The sequence below is a fragment of the Malania oleifera genome, chromosome 9 (genome assembly GCF_029873635.1).
Source record: "Malania oleifera isolate guangnan ecotype guangnan chromosome 9, ASM2987363v1, whole genome shotgun sequence".
Lineage (NCBI taxonomy): Eukaryota > Viridiplantae > Streptophyta > Magnoliopsida > Santalales > Ximeniaceae > Malania > Malania oleifera.
Genome location: NC_080425.1, coordinates 88282666 through 88301513, shown reverse-complemented (window position 1 = coordinate 88301513; position 18848 = coordinate 88282666). Strand labels below are relative to the sequence as shown.

Sequence of the window (18848 nt, the reverse complement as noted above, 5' to 3'; positions counted from 1 at the left end):
ACGGCCGTGATTTTTCTTCCCACCGATTTCGCGGTGTGTAACAGTATCGGTAACCCAAAAAACCTTTACGTAACGGTCGCGGCCTTTATTTAAAACCATGACAATAACCCTATATTCTGACTTAGCACTTGACCTAGCTATCAAAGTTTGTTTCCTACTTTTCCAAGACACCAAATTACTACCAACAAAGATATAATTCCTAGTTGTGGATCTTTGGTCGGAAGATGACACGATCCAATCTGCATCTGTATAGCCTTGAATATGAGCATGACCCTGATCCTGATACAAGAGAACTCCCCCTGGTGCACCTTTGAGACATCTCAAAACATGAATTACTGCATCCTAGTGACTTGTTCTCGGGGAATTGAGAAACTAACTCACAACACTTGTTGCAAAGGATATATTTGATCGGGTGACTGTGGGATAATTCAACTTTCCAACAAGTCTTTTGTATCGACCTAGGTTAGGCAACATATCGCCCATATCTAGCACCAACTAACTATTAGAATCCATGGGTGCATCGATAGGTTTGGATCCCAATAGCCCTGTCTCATCTAAAAGATCATGAAGATGCTTTCTCTGTGAAAACACAGTTCCCATACGAGTTCTCGATACTTCTATACCTAAGAAGTACTTCAATGGTCCCAAGTCCTTGGTCTGAAACTTACTATATAGGAAAAGCTTTAGGTCTTGGATGCCTCGATCATCATCACCAGTGATCACAATGTCATCCACATACACAATAAGCAAAGTCCTACTAGACAAAGTATGATGATAAAAAACCAAGTGATATATTGCACACCAATGAAGGCCAAACTCAAGTACTACAACACTAAAACAGTCAAACCATGCCCTTGGAGATTGTTTTAATCCACACAATGATTTCTTAAGTCGACATTCTAAGCTTGACTCCCCCCAATAACAAACCCAAGTGGTTGCCACATATATACCTGCTCATGAAGATTACCATGTAGAAAAGCATTCTTCACATCTAATTGATTTAGAGGCCAATGGCAAGTGGTGGCTAAAGAAATCAACAAACGTACTGAGGCAAGTTTAGCGACTAGAGAGAATGTGTCTAAATAATCCAAACCATAGACCTGAGTATACCCCTTAGCAACAAGGCGGGCCTTCAAACGAGCCACAGAACTACCAAGATTGACTTTCACAGTGTACACCCAATGACAACCAACCACCAACTTATCAAGAGAAAGAGGCACCAATCTCAAGTATCATTATCATGTAGTGCACGCATCTCTTCAACCATTGCAGTCCTCTACCCATAATGGGATAAGGCTTCAGAAATAGATTTTGAAAGAGCAACGGGAGACAAAATACTAACAAAACAATAATAAGAGGGTGAGAAGATATCATAACAAACAAAACTAGAGATTGGATGTTGGGTACAAATGCATTTACCTTTTTGAACAGCTATAGGACGATCAACATCATGAGAAATAAGATCATCTGACGAGGGAACTAAAGGCACAATAGTAGAAGTTGGAGGAGGCACTTCCCCCTTGAGTCACCATGTGTATACCTCCAAATTGGGATGATCCAAGCAACAAGAAGGACTCAAACTGGATGAAGATGTAGGAGGATTGGGCACAGATACTAGGTTTGGATCTGGAAGGCAAGGCAAAGGAAAAGAGTCATTAAAGTCAATAGAACTCAACAAATTAGAGTAGTATGGTGTAGACTCAAAGAAGGTGACATCAACAGAGACAAAAAATTGATGTAAAGTAGGACTATAACATCGATATCCTTTTTTAGTATAGGAATTGCCCAAAAAGATACATATGATAGCACGAGGATCCAACTTATCCATTCCTGGAGTTAATTAATGGACAAAGGACAAACAACTGAATATAGGAGGAGGAAAGGAGAATAAAAAGCGCAGATAACTAAATATGGGATTTTACTGCCAAGGACAGAGGATGGCATTTTATTGATGAGGGAGCAAGCTATGAGCACAACATCAATCCAAAAACTTTGGGGACATTCATTTGATATAATAGGGCACGAGTGACTTCAAGAATATGTTTGTTTTTCCGCTCTACAATCCCATTTTGTTGTGGAGTGTAAGCACAAGAGTACTAATGGATCATACTAAAGTTGGTCTTATAAGCATTGAATTGGGTACTGAAATACTCCTTCGCATTATCACTGCAAAGTATCTTGGCTAGCATATCAAATTGGGTCCTTATTTGGGAACATTAGGCACAAAGGATATCAAACAACTCAAAACAATTTTCATTAAATATAACCAAGTCATCCTAGAGTGGTCATCAACAAATGTAACAAATTACCGAAACCCCAACTTTGATGTGACACGACTAGGACCCCAAATATCGGAATGGACTAACATAAAAGGACAAAACACTCATTTGTTGACCTCGGAAGCAAAGGGAACAAGATGATGCTTGCCCTAACAAGACTCAAATTCAAAATTAGACATAGAACTCAATGTAGGAACCAGCTATTTCAACTTGCCCAAGGACGGATAACCAAGGCGACAACGGATTTGAAGTGGTGTAGCTGCGACTATGCAGGCAATGGATGGAGAAGGCAACTCGAAGTAGTAAAGTTCACAAGCCTCACGTCTTGTGCCAATTGTCTTTCTTCTCTTCAAATCCTAAATAACCACAAAATGAGGAAAGAATGTGACAAAACAATTTAATGACTTCGTAAACTTACTAATTGACATGAGATTGAAAGGAGATTTAGGAATGTATAAATCAGAAGAAAGAGAGATGGAAGGAGTAGGATTTATTGTTCCTATCCCCTTAACAACAATAGTGGACCCATCAGCAAGGGTATCTTAAGGTAGATTTTTAGGATACTGGAGATCAAAAAAGAAGTTGGTTACACCTGTTATATGGTCAGTGGCAGTAAAATCAATAACCCAATGTTGGTTACGCCTGTTATACAGTCTTACCTTTCTGGGCAAAATACGCAATGTGATGAGATGCTTGTTAAGACAATTAATACTGTAAAAACCTTGAATACTGCTCCTCTGATATAGTCACAGTACGCAGTTCACGCAAACAAGTGATTAACGAGGGAACCATACTTTTAGGATTTGCAAACTCCATCCCAACATTCACAAACTCAAACCAATGACCATAAGACTAATAGCTGGAACAATTGAAACAACCACGAACAAGGTGACCAACCATGAACAAGTCACAAATAAATCAGTACAAGACTGCCACAGCACCAAGAAAGTCAGGCACAACCCCAAGAAAGCAACTCACAGCACTGGAACAATTGGAGAAGTGAACCACTGAAATTACCATGGATAAATCACCAACTAATTTATATAATACTGCCACAACCTCACAAAAAACAGTTTATGAGCACTGCCACTGCTCCAAGAGAGTCACCAATGACTGTTACTAACACTGAACGACAACTAAAAAATTACCATGAGTGCATGGTCACAACAAAGATTGGATCTTTGCGCAAAACACATGCCCAACAGCTTGATATTATTTTGATATATGGAAGGAATTAGAACATTAAATCAAAAAACACAGCAAATCCCACTATTTCAGACCCAATAAACTCAATAGCCATTCATAAACTGCTTCACGAAGCATCAAACAACCATTCCTTGTGTCCCACACATGAGCAACTAAAAAAGGTGAGATCTTTGGGCAAAAAACATCACGAAAAACTCCAATAACATGTTAATAGAGGGATTGGATCACTGCTGGATCATTTCAGGTCAAAACCATGCCTGAAATTGGCTTCAAGCGCCAGTGCGTGGGGTCGGCCCTGGCAGCCTTCGTCCGGCACGTGAGACAGTGCCTGGAGGTAGGATTTCAGTGGGGGGCAAATCGGCAGTGTCTGTGGGTAACTATGGTGTTGGTTTTCACAAATCTATAGTAGATTTGATGTTCTTGAACTGGCAATGTTGCCCAGAAAATTCCAGCGACTGGAGTGACTTCCTCCTGCTGCTGACTGTTCTCTAGGGTTATAATATTGCTGAAAAATCTTCTATACTGATAGACATGCAGCGGATTTTGGCTTTTAGGCTTTGGTTTTGATGGTGGTGTAAACACTTGGGGAATCATGCTCTGATACCATGTTAGATAATCACTTTACCTAAGAGCTTAAGCTGTTAGGTTGTGGGTCAACAATGCATTTCAAGCGTTAACAAATTAAGATTGGTATTATCAGAATAGAACATGCCTGTTCCATCAAATATTGGGTAAGATCCTTCACTCCAGAACCCTTCATTCCTGAGATCATGAAATACCTAAAAGGTAAAGGCATAACAAAAAATTAGATACTTTCTTGAGCATGTATGGTAAATTATATATTTAAAAAAAAAAAGCAAACAAACTTACCTTTCATACCCTGGAAGTTCTTTGAATTCCTCAGCAATCTTCAAAAGGTCTTTCTTTTTTTCAACTAAATCAATCTTATTCATACATAACACTCGCTTCTGTTTTGGATGTGTTTGTGCTCCCATTCTTTCAATCAATCTTACTACCCTTGAGTCAGGCCTGCATGGTGAAATAGTTAAAAGGTATGAACCAGTTAGTGATCGAAACAAACTAATTGAAACCGTAAGTGCTGGAAAGTAAACTAAGGTTATCAAGTACAAAATTATATATCTATTTGGATTGCCAGCAGCATATTCATAGGATGCAACTAATAAATCTCCACATATTGACTAGGATTTGAGGAGGCATTATCAGGATATGTAACCACAGTATATCTTCATGTGATGATCTGCAGCCATGGGAGAGTTTAGAAGAAAAAAGAGGAAGCAGGAGAGAGGAGATAAAAGGGCAAAACTCACATTCACTTAAAGTCAATAATCCCTCAACCAATTCTTCTTAATTATTCTCCAACAAAGATATTCCCAAGGGATTACTTCTTGTCCTACATCAAACGTCCCCAACTTAGAAAATTCAAAATTGAATTTTGAAATGCTGGAGATCAAAAGTGAGAATCAAACTAGGAGTCTTCAAAAGCCAGCGCTTGAGTAATACAAGAAACCCTGCTCCATTGGCAGCACCATAGACTTGAATTGAGAATTAGCATCAATGAAAATATCAGGGATGACAAACTCAACAATAGGAACATTTGAGAGACTTTGGATGTCTTCAAACACATGCATTTCCCTGCTCGTAGCATCTCCAAGTTGAGTAATAATGACTCTTGGTCTTGATTGATTGGTAGAGCTGACTTCAAAATGATTTTCTTCCCACTATAGTGGACAAAAACTGAATATCTCATCCCTTCCCGCCCCAACACTAACTCTAGAAACTTCCCCACCCCGAGCCCCACCCCCACCCTTGTTAGTCAAATCTTTACAGAAACCCTTTCACAACCAACCAAAAATCAACAACCCGTCAGAAAACCATTTAGCAGCACTTGCAGGAAATCCCACCCACCTGTCGCAATTTTGATTATATTCAAAAACAAACAAATAAAGATTGTACCCCCACTTTGTCCAACATCAGATCGAAGGTCAAGTCAAACGTTTGCACAACTCTAGTGACATTGAAGTTATTGAACCCATGGCACACTACATGAGAGAACAGGGTTGTTTTCACAAGAGAGAAAGAGAGCATATTCCATATTGCATCTCATTTGCTACAGTGTCCTCCAAAAAAATTTTAACCTTTCACTATTTTTGTTTTGGCTTTCTGAGAGGAGACTTTGTCATCCTCATTTCTTTCTCTTCTCTTTTACTATATTTGTAGCGGGGTTTGATACATCTCTAATGGCTATATCATTTTTTATGTATAAATAGTAACCAAAAACTTCAACTATCTTTCAGATTTTATTTTTGTCTCCCATGTGTAAGGACATTTTGTTTGAATTCACATATGTTGGAATTGACGTCATCTCCTCCAATGGTCTGATTTCCAAGAAGGTGCATATGACATTTTCATTTTAGAAAACCAAAAACAAAAAACTAACATTATAATGATACTTATTAAATGCATCAAAAATATGGTCAATTGAAAGCATACAATTCTTTTCGAATGGATTTAGAACAATCAAGTTGAAATTACCTCAGGCAAATTGTAGGTTAATTATCTCATGAAGAAATCCAATTTATGGGCATCGAAAGATAAACAAAATAAAAAGACAAAGAAAGCAAATTCACAAACTTTCAATGATGCAGACAGAAAAAAGGCACTTAAAATTAGCAAAGGGGTATGGACCAATGTTAGCTTGCTGTCATCTAGAAATTGAATGCGATATAAATCAAAAGGCTAAGGGGAATACTAAAAGAGGTTAATTTTGATACTTGCTTCCCATTTTTATCATAAAATTTCGTCCTAGTGCTAATTTTAGATGGGACTATGGGAGTGCATTTTCTAATGGAAAAGCAGACATATTAAATTTTTTAGATCAGATATTAACTCATGAAACAATACAAGGTACTGATGCCTTCTAGAAGTAACTGTGCCACATGGGTCGTGAGTTTAAAGATTATGTCTATTATCTAATAGAAAAAGACACCCACAAAATGGCTTTCTAGAATTCGTTTCCTAGTGTAACCAAATTTGAAGAAATCAGATACGACATAAAGGACAACAAACTCAAGTTTGTGCAGCCCAAAGATTAAAAAGAAGAGATGGCTGACCTATTCATATGCCTATGAACATCAAAAATAACTATGAGCACATCATATAGATCAACTGAACTCCAAGCACTTTGCACACGAACTTTCATATCATTGTAAGGGTACCCACTTCTCTTCAACGTCAGTCCTGGTGTATCAAAGAAACACTGTGCACAAGAAATCAGAAAATTATTTTCCATGACAGCATCACAACACAGTTACATATTATTAAAAAATGGATTTCCTATACAAAATCCCATACTAAGAATCATATAAATAAAATGGAATTGCCACCTATTCTTTTGTAGACCTCAATTCCATAACTTGGTGAGCATGAAAAAAAAAAAATAGATGTCATTGCCCTTAAAGATTTATAAAAAAATGAAAAACAATAGGTATTACAAGAAAAGGGGCAACACTTGGCTTTTGAGACTGCAGCGATACGAATCTCAATGTAAATTTTATATTTGCTGGCTGATTATCGACAGGTTTCCTTTTTGATACATTAAAAGACTAATAGGGCAGACTGTGTCAGTGTAGAACATGGCAAGATTATGGTTATATTAACAGATTATAATATCCAAAACTACTTCCAGAGAAAATGTCTGCACAGTGAAAAGGGACACAAATGCACATAGCTAGTCTGGGTAGTCTTAAGTGGTTAATATTCATATATCATCACAAAGGCAATAACTACTTCCAGAGAAAATGTCTGCACAGTGAAAAGGGACACAATTGCACATAGCTAGTCTGGGTAGTCTTAAGTGGTTAATTTTAATATATCACAAAGGCGAGCAACAATGCAAAACCAATATTGTCCATAAAATACTTAAAATATCACAATAATTCTTAAGCAGTAGAAAATTATAGTTGTAACATTACATACATTGAACAGGAAATATTGAAGAATTTTTTGGACATGAAAATGATATTTTAATAATCCACCAAGAATGATAATCCATGCATAAGATATTATTGTCATTTTCCATGTCGTTCATATACATAGTATCATAATTTGACTTCACATGCAAATAAGTAAATCAATTTTCAATGAAATTGAGTACCATACAATTTGGGTGTTTCCTTTAGTCATCACTCCTAACACTTCATGAGTAGTTGTGTTTATCTTCCGCGAAACAGCAGCCACTTTTGTCCCAACCTACAAAAATTTCATAAGTATATGACATCGCAGAGACAAGATTTTCCTCATTTTTTTCCTTTTTTTCTTTTTTGTGGTCTGTTTTGGGTTGTGGGGGAGGGGGGCGAAAGGGCAGCAAGAAAAAATCAAACGGCACTTCACTTAATGATATAACAAAATATGTGAATCCTCAATCCATTAAAAAAACGAATATCTTGAAAGCTTTCTAAATGAAAAACAAACAAACAAAAGATAAAGGAACAGGATCACATGCTCTAAAGGTTTCTATACACATAGTTTAAGGGCTGTGAAGCATAGATACTTCTAGAGGGTGGCCGTAACATATTGTAGAAGTATGGGATACTGATACTCCTCACATATTGTAAATTGTGCGTCAAATATTTCAACAACTACTCCATGACGTATCCTATAGCTTTTTCTTGTAGGGATTACATAATCTGTGCTTGTATGTAGAAGTTTTGGAGCACATCAACATTGCATTTCTGAGCATGGATTTGAAGTCTTGGGTTTGGAATTTATGGCAGAAAGTTTCTTTATATTAGGGGGTCTTATAACTTTGATCAATGTCTGTTATCTTCTATTCTACTGTATTTTCTCTCTTTGGGATTCCTGCATGGGCTCATTCAGTTGCTAATAGGTTAGAGAAGTTGATAAGGGATTTCCCAAGATCTGGTGGGTGAGAATAGAAGGGATCATTTGGTTAGTTGGGATAAGGTTTGCAGGCCTAAGTGTGAGGGTGTTTTGGTGTTGGGTAATTCAGTGTCCAAGAACATAGCCTAAGTGGGTAAATGGCTGGCGTTTTCCTTTAGATCCAAAGTCCTAATGGCATAACATGATTCATAGTTCACAGAATGGTACAGTGATTGGGATGCTAGCTACATGTCAATGCTATTCATATTAGTCCTCAATAATTTATTTCTCAGAATCCCTTAGCTCTTTGAATTTCTTATGCTCCTTGTTTTATTTTCCCTTCTCTTCGATTAAATGGCTTCTTTTTCTATTAAAGTAAATAAATAAATAAAGATCCTAATAACAATAACATAGCTCCTCACTCAATATATCTGGTGCGCTAACGAAATCCATTGTCTCATCATTAAACTTATGCTTCAACAGTCCAGTTAATGATCCAGAAGATGATGAAAACAGGATAATAGGACAGAAATGCCAATGCTCTCTCTTCAAACAAAATTAAAGGAGGGATGGATTATGACTCCTGCTGGTTGTGTTCTGCTAGTTTTCTGTATCACTTTGCATTGATTTCAGATTGTATGAAAAGCTTTATGTTTTTGGCTTCATTGCACTTGTCTAGGTTGGCTTGCCCATACTCTCATCTTGCAAGAAATATTTTTCCCCTATCTGTATGTGCCTTTGGGTTTATGTGCTCCTCTGATCATCTTCAGCTCAGTTTATCCGTCTGCTCCATTTTGGCAGAGTAAAACCCTCTTGCATTCCTAAAAAAAGAGGTGGAGAAATAAAGCACTAACAAATTTACAATATCCTGTTTCCTCCTCCATATTCTACTCATATACAATAGGAACTTGATGAAGTAGACTTGCATAAGAGTTTATAATGGCAGGGCTTAAGGATAGAGTATAAAAAGCAAAGCATCTGCTGAGCAGACAAAATTAACCACAGAGACCTAGCACCAATATATGAATGATACAAAATATTAACCAAGTGTACAGGGCTACTACCGCACATAACAGAAGTCGTGAATGATAAGCAGCCCTAACCACATTAATAAAAGGATAATTCTTGAACTAAAAATTCATGCCACGCACAAGGTGGATTAGCACATATCATCTTACCAAATCTAACCATCCTATTAAACATATAAGTCTAGCATTAATAGATGAGTAGTCCTAGACATGTTTTTCTAGCCATCAAATATATTACAGTAACATATTGATTTTACTGCAATTTCCCCTTCCAACAGTCCAAAAAACACAATTTATAAATGAGAATTTCTGTACAACTAATGGAACTTATGGTTCCACTTCCACCCATCTAAAAGGAAGGTCTCATATCCATGAGATTTTCTTTCCTGAATTGTGGGTTTGACTTTTGAGGCATACTGTCAGAAATAATCTCACTTTTTGCAAAGTTGTCTCTAAAATTTTTATGATTTGAACCTGAGACCGGAGTACTGCAAAATAGACAGAAGCACTCTCAATCCCATAGCTTTTGATGCACCCAACTCCAACCCCTCAAAAGCAAAAAATAAAAATAAAAATAAAAATAAATTAAGTGAGCTAGGCCTAGTGTGAAAATTTATCTTCATCCTAGTGGTTACTTTCCAAACCCTGGACACTACCAGCATTGCCCCAGTCCTCTTCCAACCCCAACCCCACCACCACCACCACCACCACCACCACCCCCCCCCCCCAAAAAAAAATCATTAAAGATAATCAAATGCATTGAAAACTCCCATTTGCCAGTCCCCATTCTTTGTACTAGACTTTGTAATTCGTTGCTATACAGTTGTGGGTGGTGTAGTTCATGAAAGGGGAGCAGGAAGGATGTGAGATAGAGAGATGGGAAGAGACTTGGGAAGATAGATTGTTCGTAAAATCCTTCAGTTTCTCATAGGGGAGAACACTTTCGGTTTTCTATTGAAGTAGTTGTGAAACCCTAAGGTTGAAACGAAGGTTCTCTGCTTCAAAGGCAGCACAATGTAGAACTTTCACCGTCAATATCATCCCAAATATTTTATATATATATATATATATAAAAGAAGAAGAAGAAGGAGAAGAAGAATACAATCCTGATAACGGAAATATTAGGGGAAATATTATTCCTGCATCTGCAAAAGGGATGTAGAGCTGGTTGACCATTCTTTGATTCAATTCTAGATGGCATTTGAGCTATGGTCCATTCTCCTCTTGCTTTTTTGTTCAATTCATCATGCAAATAACTGCAGTCTGTTTGTTAAAAGGTTGGGCCTAATTGGCACAGTAAGACGAGTGTAGATTGGTTGATCACAGGTAAATTCATTGCCAAGAGACATTAGAAAAGCTCTTCACCATTTCTAGCTTTTTGGATTTCAGATAATCATGCCAGGGACTACGGTCAATTTGTTAGAAGGGTTGATTGGAGCTTTTGTTAAGAAATTGCTTCTCGGAGCAGGTTTATTGTGGAGTTCATGAAAGTAAAGGAACTCTTAAAGGCAGAGTTCCCTGCATACAAGCTCATGCTTTTCGTATTTACTTCATTTCAGTGGAACTAATCCCTGCAAAATAACTAGTCATTCATTTTTATTCCGGACAACATCCTCTTAGTGACATGGTGTTCTTTCTCACATGTAATCTCCTATATACTTCTGATTTACTTCGGTGTTGCCTCCTTTGATTGTTTTTAATGAAATTACGGTTACTTAACCAAGAAAAGGGCTTAAACAGAAAGGGAAGTTTCAATTGGCAATATAGCCACCCAGATATTACATATAAAAATTTAAAAAGCATTTCTGTTGACATGTAAATAATATCATATGTCGATTCTCAACACAAGGGTACAACAACTCAACTTTTTTCCTTGAAAAACCATACACAATTGATTAAGTGAATATATCTTCTTGATTGGAATTTAAAGGGACTTACTCCTCCTATGCGTGATAAAATAAAATCAATTAAACGCTTAACACTACATTGCTACTTCCAGGACAACAAAAACAGAAACTGGTACAAGGAATCAAGATATAATATGGGACGAAACAACATTTACAAAAAAATGCAAAGCAGTCCTCAGCCATATTTGTAACATATTAACATGTTAAGCCTTGATTTTACATGAATTTAGATCAATGACTACAGAAATAAACACAACTTTTTGCTGACGTCAAGACTTAATAACAAGGAAAAAATTTCGGCTCAATATTTTCAAGTCTCATTTTGACCTTTTCATTTGCCAAAAAAAAATGTTTTTTAAAGTTTAACGGTTAATTTTGATATGTTAAAACCTGTTGTGCCTCCATGCTGTGATTTTTTGAGGAAAACATTTCAGAAAACTCCATACACCAACAGACCTACCAATTAAGCATAAAGATAAATAATGCTTTTCTACATGTCCTGATTGAGCAGCATGCCAGCAACACCAGTGCAGAAATATATCATTCCTTTTTTCCCTAAAATAAGAGGTCTACCAATTTTTTAAATAAAATAATTTAATATTTTGATGTCAGCAAAAATATCACCAGACATTCAGAAATGAATCATAAGCTGGGGAGGAAAAATTTGTACTCAAACACTGGTTGTATACCCATGGCTCACCATCGTCATTTGCCTAAGAAATTGGAGAACAATAATAATCCAGTAGGCAAACAGGACTAAGTATACATGGTGGTTTCAGTATGATCAGTTTGACACACGCTGATTATTAAAAAGAAATCTTCCATGGAAATCTAGTAAATTGAACAAATTGATAGAACTAACATCAAAATATTCTGAGTTTTCATTATATATCAATACTTCCTGTGGAAATCAAAGTATTGTCATCAAAATGTTATTCTTATATTTGATCAGTTACTATGAAAGAGTGGAACTATCATAATGTGCACAGCCCCTCCTGGAATATTTGATTCAAAAAATAGTTCTTGAAAACTCAGAATAGCATCATATTTGTAGCACTGGAAGATTAAATTCTTGTTGTTAACAATTTTTTATCCCCCAATTTGAAGGGAGCCTATGATTTTGCTTGTTATGCTTGATAGGTAAAATTACCACCTATGACTCTTTCGAAAATAATTAATGGGTAATGGTTCATCTATAGGGTATTTTAACAAATATAAGAAGCATAACTTTAAGTTCGCCTTGCATATGACAAGGAAAATATTGTAATAGGAAGTTGAACTATATTAAGAATGTCACCCTATAGAGGAATAGGGACTCCGGAGAATGGCTTTCTCCCATCTACCATCTTGCCAAACTCGAATTTTTTATAGGTATAAGGACTCCGGGAATGTGAAGGAATGGCTTTGTAGGGATAAGGACTCGGGGCTTTCACATCTGCGACAAAACCTTTTGCCTCTCAGTTGTCTATATGACAGACACTTTTGGTTGGGTGAAGAAAGTTCATGAGTTACAACAACCTAAGGAAAAGATGGCTTTTAAAAAAAAAAAATACTGAGGGATAGTACCATAGTATGTTTTCCCTCAAATACACCATAAGACTTTGTTGGCAAACCATAAGAGATAATTCAATGCTCTCCACCATTCAAAAAGATCATCTCCATCTTATTTTTCATCCCTCAAGTAGTGAAATGAGTTTTGGGTGGCTTGTGGATGCAAATTGGAATATTATGCAGTTGGTTTGAGCTTCACATTCTCCATATTTCCTTAGTCTATTTTGCTTTTGAACAGAGTTTTTCAAGCTTCCCAACATCTATAAACTAGTTAGATACTTTCCAGAACTAACAGCACAGGGGTTCTGGCACAACACAACTTTCTAGGATAGCAGTGATCAGTTACTTCAATAACATCAAAAATCAACATCACATTTCTGGATCATACATCGTTGTCATAATGTCATCTTCCTTCCTAAACATTTCATTTTTATCATAACCCAAAAAGTACTGGCACCCAACCACTATCTCTGCTCTAACAAATTACCGAACTTGGCGTGCATAACATCAACTTAAAATCTCATCACTTAATCAAAACTAGCGAAATAAAAATAAAAATAAAATAAAATAAAACAAAATAAAATCAATGGACGCACCATGTAATTAGTGAGTGCCGACTTTCCGGCATTCGGCGCTCCTATTATCCCAACGGAAAGCGACCTCTGGTCCTCCTCCTTCACTGTCGCACCCTCCTCGTCCTCGTCTTCGTCCTCTTCGTCAGGCCTCTCCAATGCCGCTTGAAGCAAAGCCTTTGCGAGAATGGCAGCCCTCTGCTTGCTCTCTTCTTCTTCAACCGCAATTCTCGATTTCCGCTTCTGGGTTTCTTCCCCGAAGATAATTCGATCAGCCTTCGCGCGATACTTCTCGTCCCACTGTGAAGAGGCTTTGCCAGCAGAATCCGAACCCACGTTGGGTAGTGCGTAGTGGGCGCTGTCGAAGACTGAACCATCGTCGCCGTCGGAGGTGTCCTGTTGGGGTTGGGCCGAGTAGAGTCGACATAGGAAGGTGGGACTGATGTGGGCGTTGTGGGTTTTTGAAGAGAGGACAGTGAGGGTTCTCAGAGCCCTGAAGGCCTTCATCGGGTGCTATGTACTTCCAAAGCAAACATGAATATACCAGAGTTCCTGCAAGGAGAGGGAGAGAATTTGGGAAAATAAAACTTCACGCCCAAGGTCAAATGGGGTTGCACACCGCTTTGTCTTTGGATTGTGCCCAGACGCAGAGAGCAAAGAGCTCTGGGTTTATCAAGGGGAGAGGGGTTTAGGGCTTTGTTGATTTGGACTCGATGTTGCAAATGAATCCTATAATGAATTTTTTTAATAAAGAATTACAAATTATGTTTAGATTAGTTAAGAAAAATAAAAAATAATACAGTACAATAATAATAATAATAATAAAGATGAAAAATTATTGAATTTTTCAATAAAAGATTCGAGAGAAAAATACAATTCAACTCAACAATAATAATATAAGTTTTAAGATCAAATTTTCAGTCCTAAAAGTTGAGAGAGAAAATTTAATTCTATAAAAATTTTAGGACTTGTTATAATTTATTAAAAAAGTGTACATAATTAACTTAAATACCCCATTTCTTCTAATAAATTTTGCCTTTTATACAAATAATAATAATAATAAAGCACTTTTGTAAAGTTATGTCATTTAATTGGAGTATACTTATATTTTCATTTTTTTATGTAATATTTTTTTTTTTATTAATTTCATTTACACACCAATCATAATATTATTAAATGGCTTCTCTATTTTTATTTTTATTTTTCTTTCTCTTATACCATATGAAAATGCCCTTTAATACATCAAGAAGAAAAATACCCAACTTTCAGTCAAGATAACTGTTAGAGATGGAGCCGGAAGACAGCCAGGAGATAGCTGGAGACGCGTTGCAAGTTAGGAGCTAAGTCGGAAACGTGCTGGAATTTATCTCTCCATTAATCTCTTCGTTATAACTTCCATTTGTAATTGATTTTATTTAATCATGATTTAAATTCCAAACCCTATAAATAGAGGGTTGTGGAAGAAGTAATTGTATAACAGAGCACAGAGAGAGTGTAGAAGCGTGAGAAGCTCAGAGAGAGCTGAGAGGAAGAAGGGAGGAAGAGAGAGAGAAAAAAAAAATTGTAATATTTTCCGGCGATAGTGAATACTTGGTGTGTGCTCCATGAACGTAGGTCGTTATTGACCGAACCACGTTAAAATTTTGGTGTCACTTTGATCTGGATGCTCACAGGTTCCTAACAAGTGGTATCAGAGTCCGGTTGGAGCAGAAAAGCCTGATCGGAAGTGATCCCAAAATTTAGAGCTCTGTCTAGTAGATCAAAACTGTGTTTTGAGGCCACCATCGCATTCAGCTCGCCAAGACGAAGAGAGGGGTGTTCGCCGGACCTCGAATGGAGTTCAGATAAGGCCACACGAGCCCTCACGCTCCTTGCCGCAACAAGATGCCTCGCCATGCGCCGGTCACACGCGGGTGACCTACTCCACACATGCTGCACACGTTGCACGCGTCTTCCTCACCCAATCCGCCTCGACCCGACCCGAAAGAAACCCAACCCAACTCGGAATCTGACTTATACCAGATCAAACCGAGATCCGGTTCCTAACCCAGGTCCGACCCTCCGCCTCAACGCCACGTAAGCGAGGGCCACGTCAGCGGGTGAGCCACGTCAGCAGGTGGACAAAACTTCCACATCAGCAAGCGGCCCCACCCTGCCACGTCATATGCCACGACATCAGTGAGCCCCATATTGCCACGCCATCACCACATTAGTAGGGACCCCACTGCCACGTCAGCACGCCACGTCAACAGTGCCACGTCAGCAAGCTTGACCAAGTTTGACAAGGTTTGACCAAACTTTGACTGAACTTTTCGAAGTCATTTTGGGTCCGTTTTTCGAGCGACTTGAAGCATTTCTAGGGTTTTCTATTGTTTCGGATCTAACCGCGCTATCCATTTGAACTAATTTCATCTATAGATCAGTGCATCGAGATGTCGAATGAAAAGAGCTCAAAAATCGAAATGTTCAATGGAAACAATTTCGATTTTTGGAAGATGCAGATAGAAAATTATTTGTTTGGGAAGGAATTGCACTTACCGTTGAAGGGTAAGCCAACATCTATAAACGAGGACGAGTGGGAGTTGCTTGATCGAAAAGCCCTCGGAGCCATCAGAATGACATTGTCGAAATCTGTGGTGTTCAATATCAAGCATATAACATCAACCAAGTCTCTGATGGATGCGCTCTCTAATATGTACGAGTAGCCTTCAGCCACAAACAAGGTACATCTCATGAAAAGACTATTTACGATGAACATGTCTGCAGGTGAGAGTTTCAACAAGCATTTGAATAACTTCAATGAGTTGTCTGATCAACTCGCCTCAGTCGAGATAACGTTTGATAATGAAATTTGGGCCCAACTGATTTTCAGTCAATTGCTTGAAAGTTGGAATGGTATTGTCACTGCCATCAGTAGCTCCCTAGAAAAATCAAAGCTTGTATACGATGAGGTCGTCAACATGATTTTGATGGAGGAAATAAGAATGCAGTCAAACCATGGCTCCACTTCGAGTTCAGTCTTGAACATTAAGAGTTGAGGCAGAGGAAATAGGCATGGACGATTAAATAATCGAGGCAGATCTAGGCCCAGACGGTCTAAATCCGGAAATCCTATAGGTACTCAAGTCATAGGTTCCCGAGGCACAAAAGTTATTAAGTGCTAGAACTGTGGAAAAACTGGTCATTACAAGAACCAGTGCAGGAGTCAGAAGAAAGAATTTGAGACGAGGGTAAAGACAGAAGCAAATATTACTTCCAAGAATGATGAGATATTGATTTGCTATTTGGAAAGTAAGCAGGAGTCTTGGGTCTTAGACTCCGAAGCCTCATTTCATGCCACATGTTGCAGAGATTGCCTAGAGAAGTATACACTAGGTAATTTTGGTAAGGTGTACCTTGGCAACGATCAACCTTGCAACGTAATCAGCAAGGGAGTTGTGAAGATCAATATAAATGGGTCAGTATGGAAGCTAAAGGATGTCAAGTATATTCCAAACCTGAGAAAGAATTTGATCTTAGTGGGTCAGCTGGCAAATGAGGGATACACAACGAAATTCATTGGCGATGAATGGAAAGTTTCAAAGGGTGTATTAACGATTGCGCGAGGTAAGAAAATCGAAACACATTTTCTAACCTCCAATACCTCAATGTCTATTTCAGTACAGATTGACATGTGTGAGGATTGTATAGTCGAGAAACAGAAGAGGGTTAGTTTCCAGATAAACACCCATGCCCCAAAGAAGAAGGGACTTAAACTGGTCCACTTAAAATGTGTCGGGACACATCAGCAAAATACCGAAAATCCTCAGGTGGAGGAACTAGTGGAGCAGATTGTCGCACCACCGTCTCCTACTCCAGCTCCGAAGCTTAGGAGATATACTCGGTCCCATGTACCAGATAGAAGGTATATTGATTACTTACTTCCTATAGATGGAGGAGAGCCCGAATGCTATAATGAAGCATGTCAGGTGGCAGATACGAGCAAGTGGGAGCTTGCGATGAAGGATGAGATGAAGTCCCTCACCTCCAACAGAATGTGGAAGTTGCCTAAAGGCCTTCACAACAAGTGTGTGTACAGAATCGAAGAGGAGCATGACAGTTCCAGAAGGTACAAGTCTCAGTTGGTAGTCAAAGGCTTTGAGCAAAAGGAAGGGATTGACTATATAGGCATTTTTACACCAGTTGTGAAGATGACAGCCATCAGATTAGTCCGTAGGAATCGAGCATGTAAAGACCCGAAAATTTAAAAGGATTAAAATAATTTAAAAATAAATAAATAAATAAAATAACAGATAAATAAATAAAAGGAATGGCGTGGGAAAAATAATAATAATAATAATAATAATAATAATAATAATAATAAATTAAATTAAATTAAGATAAATTAAATAATTAAATAATTAATTATCAAATTAAATATTTTTACATTGGATTTAAAAAAAAAAACTAATTAGAATAATATATATATAAAGTAAAGTAAAAGAAGAGATAAGAAGAAAAGAAAGAAAGGAGAAGAAAGCAGAAGAAGAAGAAGCTGGAGAAGGCAACCCCCCTGAAAATATTTCCAGCCACTCCGTCTCCGTCTCTCTCCTTCTCTCAATTACTCGGCGAGTTTGCGACGGATTGGGAAACAGAAGGTGCTGTTGGAATCCTGGTTCTGTTGCCGACATTTCTACTGGAGCAGATTTTTCATGGAAAAGTCTTAGACACTACTCTTGGGGAAAGGTAATTTTTTCCCATTTTCTTAATTTTGCCGTTAATATATTGTTAAATCAACGAACGGACACCACTACGGGGTCTTAGTCATCGATATCGTCATTTTAGCGTAGGTAATTTTTCAATTGGGGTTTTCGAGACCTTACTCCAAAGCAAGAGTGGGACTTGAGAAATTTGACAATTTGGCTAAATTTAAGGGTATATCTATTTATTTAGGAATTATAACCCTAGGAAATATTTAAATAATATTTTATTCAAGAATAATTTATTAGAGTTAGGAATTTTTTATTCAAGGTCCGGGTGAGCGCCGCAGGTATTTTTTGGGATTCCTGTTAGCGTAGTTCAAGAAACCTGGTAAGGGGAAAAATATATATTAAATCAGAATTTTTATAAATTTAATGGAAAAATAAATTGTGTTATATATACGTATATATGTTTCAGTATGGGTAAAATGTCAACTGTTTAAATTATATTTTTTTCCAGTTTAGGGCTGTTTATTAGATATGTATATGTGAAAATGAATTGACAAAAGTGGAAAATATTTTCAGAATATTTATGTAAGACATGAAAGGTATTTTTAGTATATAAACATTAAATGTGGGTTGTCTTATTTTATGAGAAATATGTATGAATTTTACTGTTAAATTGTGTGGCATGAGACTCTGTGCAAATATATGTTAAATGTATGAG

General features: G+C 37.4%; 1 protein-coding gene across 2 annotated transcripts in view; it reads right to left on the bottom strand.

Moving 5' to 3' along the window:
* The window catches only part of LOC131163627 (GTP-binding protein ERG), a 33433-nt gene extending 19317 nt beyond the window's left edge, over positions 1-14116 (bottom strand). For both annotated transcript variants that reach the window (XR_009139077.1, XM_058120248.1), the window contains exons 1-5: positions 13467-14116; positions 7665-7754; positions 6617-6762; positions 4356-4514; positions 4194-4264 (exon numbers count right to left, since the gene is read on the bottom strand). Coding sequence is in view for 1 of the 2 variants with exons in the window: in XM_058120248.1 (XP_057976231.1) it covers positions 4194-4264; positions 4356-4514; positions 6617-6762; positions 7665-7754; positions 13467-13949 (949 nt within the window). In the remaining variant the exon portion in view is untranslated. The remainder of the gene's footprint in view (positions 1-4193; positions 4265-4355; positions 4515-6616; positions 6763-7664; positions 7755-13466) is intronic.
* Between the last annotated feature and the right edge of the window lie 4732 nt (positions 14117-18848).